General features: G+C 61.3%; 1 protein-coding gene across 1 annotated transcript; it reads right to left on the bottom strand.

Annotated features, from left to right (window-relative positions):
- Positions 1 to 280: 280 nt before the first annotated feature.
- Positions 281 to 3,677, bottom strand: SSTR3 (somatostatin receptor 3). Its single transcript, XM_041754289.1, has one exon. The coding sequence runs from the start codon at positions 3,675 to 3,677 to the stop codon at positions 2,400 to 2,402; it is 1,278 nt and encodes a 425-aa protein (XP_041610223.1). The 3' UTR covers positions 281 to 2,399.
- Positions 3,678 to 4,034: the final 357 nt, after the last annotated feature.

The raw sequence follows: 4,034 nt of genomic DNA, 5'->3' as shown, positions 1-4,034 counted from the left end.
AGCCAATCAGCTTTCTGCCCTGAGATTTGCTATTTGGGCATCAGAAAAGAATGCATCTACCACTTTGTGATCAAGATCTATAAGGATGTAGGCTGAGGCTTATCGGGTCATCTTCCATATGCCCTGGAGGACTGGGATTCTGGAAGGCCATGCACACAGACCTGGGCTCGCAGAGCTGAGAGATGAACAGAGGGAGAGATGCCCCACACACACCCATCTAGGCACACCAAGTGATACATGCAGCACCTAGCAGAGGAACTGCCCCAGATCACAGCTGTGGTCAATGTGTCACTGTCTTTATTGTGTTTACTTATTTAGGGGCAGGAGCAGCAAAGGGTTTCCCTCTGGGGCTTTCCAGCCACCCCAGTCGACCAGGCTCACCTGCCCCAGGAATCAGGATGGCTGGGTGGGCCAGGGAATGCTGAGATGTGGGGGATCCTTCTTCACTCAGACCCCTAGATCCTCCTCAGGGGAACCCCAGACTGAGGGCTGGGCCTCCTGCTCCAATATCCACACGAGGTCCGCTTTTGTGAACTTCTGGGTGGGCCGCACCCCCTAAGTCCCCTCTCTCTCTTTGGCCTCTGCCTCTCGCTGCCACTGATCCTGGGACCTGCAGTATCCTTACCCCCAAGGGCCAGAGACAGAGAGGCCACTTGATGAAGAAGTAGGTATGGGCCAAGCCCAACATGGGGGCTGCTTCCATTTTATAACCTGATACACTCACCCCTGCCCATTGTAGTGGGGGGGGGCAGTTGGCCCAACATGACTCATTTTCCCCCCAGATCCAAGTGGTAGGCAGACAGGGACAACCTCCATTGTATGATGGGAAAACGGAGCCCCAAAGAGGTCAAGGCTGGCCAGGATCCTGAGATGGGTTGAAGATGTAGGTCTCCCAACTTGTGCTTTCCCTGAGGACCGCCCTGCCCTCTGAGGGGTGGGGGATGGAGGGGTCTAGCCTGAGGTGCCCCCTTCTCCCCAGGGCCAATCCCACCATGGCTTTAAGGGGTTATCTCTGGGAGAGAGTCCTTATATGGTGGCCTCTCCTGTGGTCCCTCTCCAGCTCCCCTTCTCTTGTCTTCCCTGGGCCGCCTCAAACTGTGGCCCCAGACAATCCAGAGAATGGAGAAGCCTGCTTGCTGACCCACAGGGTCCCGAGTCTCAGCTCTGTCCCCAGGCCACCGTAAAGGCACAGCCCCTCCTAGCAGTGCAGACAGGCCCTCAAGGGGGCCAGCGCCGTACCTTGCAGAACATTTGCTTTCCCATCCCGAATGCATCCTTTCCTTGAGGCCGATCAGACCAGGCATCCACAACCTGCTCTCAGCCAGGCTGCGGCAGAGCTCAGCCCAGAGGGGCCAAGGATGGCTGCAGATCTGTCCTCCACCCTCCTCCCTGTCCCTCTTCCTCCTCTCCTTCCTCACTGTGCTGTTTAGACACTGCATTTCCCTGACAGCCTGCCTGACCCGGGTCCTGCCTTGGTCTCTGGGAGTGAGGAACGCCCATGGGTGCTGCTCTGAGGAGGCTCCCGGAGCCCTCAGACACCCAGAGGACACACTCCTCACCCCCCACCCCTGCAGCCACAGGACACAAAGTGAGCTGCTTTGGGAATTGGTCAGCTGTCCTCAACAGAAGCTGGGCTTTGGGTGGCCTAAACTTACGCAGTTTGGAGACCCTCTTTATGAAAAAGAATATAAAATTACAAGTACAAAATTAGATAAGAGGGCCTTGGGCGGGCCCAAGTGGTAAGGGGCCCTGGAGCTGGCCTGAGGGGCTTCCCTGGAAGATCCACCTCCTCTCAGGGCCAGGAACTCAGAGCCCCAGCACTGACCAAATGGGCCACAAGGGCCAGGAGGTTATTGGGTTGTTCAGCAGTTGAGGCCTGAGGCCCAGAGGGGAGGAAGAGCTGGCCAAGGCCTTGCAGCAGGTGGGGGAGAGCTGCTGTGGGGCCCCAGAAGCTTGCACCCCTCCCCACACGGGAAGACTTTCTTCTTCTTGGGGCCTCAGCCTCTCTCCTGTGAACCTGACTCTGTCTCTCCAAGGACCAAAGTTCAGGCCAGTCTGCCAGGATGCTCTGTCCTGGAGGGGGAAGGCCAGTCAGCACCTGTCCCCTGAACCTGGACCCCGTTCAGGAAGGTCAGCCAGCAGCGATGCCCCTCCAGACTTCTCATCCAATAGAGCTTGTCCTGGCTGATTCCTCCCATCCCTGAGTCACAGAAGAGAATGCAAAGTCCAGAGAAGGAAAGGGGCCCAGGCCAGGCCACACAGCGAGCCTCGGCAGCTATGGGATCAGAGCCCCGGCCTCCAAATATCGGGGGGCCTCTGACACCATGGGCGGCATGCCCCAGGCACACCCACAGCTTCTGCCCCTCCGTGGGCCACGCTGGACCTCCCTCTGCAGGCCCCTACAGATAGCTGATGTGCAGCGCGCCCGGCTTGTCTGCAGCGGAGGCCTCTAGGGGTAGGGGCTGCTTGTCCTTGCTGGCCTTCCCGCTGGGCGGCCGCTCCTGCCCGCTGGTGCCAGGCTGGGTGATGAGGCTGACCCGGCCGTTCATCCCCTTCCCCTCCCCCTGCTTCCCGGCCCCGTCCTCCCCCTCCCGGTCCTCCCCCTCCCGGTCCTCCCCCTGCTCCTCCACCGTCTTCTCTGGAGGTCCTCCGGCGGGCTCCTGGCTGCGCACGCGGCGGGAGGGCCGTAGCAGGACCCGGCGGAAGCCCTGCTTGAAGCGGTAGGAGAGGAAGCCGTAGAGGATGGGGTTGGCACAGCTGTTGGCGTAGGGCAGTGCCACCACCAGGAAGTAGAGGCCGAAGAAGGCCGGCTCCTCGGGCAGCGGGCACACCACGTTGACGATGTTGAGCACGTAGAAGGGCATCCAGCAGAGGACGAAGAGCGCCACCACGGCCACCACCATGCGCGTGACCTTGCGCTCCGAGTGCCGCCGCCGCTGGCACGAGGGCGCCCACACCCGCCGCCCTGCCGAGCGCACCTTGACCACGATGAGCAGGTAGCAGAGGCAGATGACCAGCAGCGGCCCGAAGAAGCCCAGCGCGGCCGTGTAGATGATGAAGCCCGCCCGCCAGGCTGCCGCCGGCTCGGGCCACTGCATGTGGCAGGTGCTCATGCCGTGGGGCACCCCCGAGAAGACCACCACGGGCAGCACCACCACGGCCGAGGCCACCCACACAGCCACGCTCACCGTTCGGGCCACGGGCGCCGTGCGCCAGCGGGCCGAACGGGTGGGATGCACCACTGCCAGGTAGCGGTCCACGCTCATGACTGTGAGGCAGAAGATGCTGGTGAACTGGTTGATGCCATCCACAGCCATGACCAGGCGGCACATGAGGGAGCCAAAGGGCCAGTAGGACAGGGCATTCTGGGCAGCCAGGAAGGGCAGCCCCAGCATGAAGAGCTCATCAGCCAGTGCCAGGTTGAGGATGTAGACGTTGGTGACCGACGGACTGGCCGTGTGCCGCAGGACCACGTAGATGACCAGTGAGTTGCCCAGCAGGCCCACAACACACACCACCAGGTAGACCAGGGGGATCAGAACACCGCTGACGGCCAGCCCTGCCACACTCGGGGCTGCCGACACATTTCCCATGGTGGCATCCAGGGGCCAGGCCGAGGAGGTGTTCCCGGGCTCCAGGGTTGTGGGCACCGATGCAGGATAGCCTAGGGTGTCCATGGCCGAGGGGAGAGTGGTCAGCAGTCAGCTATTGGCCTGGAGGAGGAAGGACACAGCCACGTCATGGTGGATGATGGCTTTCTCCGCACTGCTCTCCCCATCACACTGACCTTGGAGACTTAGAGCATGCCCGGCCAGCGTTTGACACACACCAGCTCTTTTACTCTGCCTAGGCTGGCAAGGTAGGCCAGCAAGGTATGCCCACTTCTCAGATGAGGAGGCTGAGTCTCGGAGAGGTGAAGCGTGTCATGTAGCTAGGGTGTGGCGTGGGACACAGGCCTGCCTGGCTCCCAAGGGCAGCGACCTTCACTGGCTTGTGCACCTCAGCATCTCCTTCACCTGTGCACCTGTGAGCAC

The sequence above is a fragment of the Vulpes lagopus genome, chromosome 5 (genome assembly GCF_018345385.1).
Source record: "Vulpes lagopus strain Blue_001 chromosome 5, ASM1834538v1, whole genome shotgun sequence".
NCBI classification, from domain to species: Eukaryota; Metazoa; Chordata; class Mammalia; order Carnivora; family Canidae; genus Vulpes; species Vulpes lagopus.
The sequence above is the reverse complement of the archived record's forward strand: the minus strand, read 5'-3'. Positions and strand labels throughout refer to the sequence as shown.

Excerpts from the sequence above, each read along its gene's own strand:
- SSTR3 (XM_041754289.1), bottom strand. The coding sequence starts at position 3,677 with ATGGACACCCTAGGCTATCCTGCATCGGTGCCCACAACCCTGGAGCCC.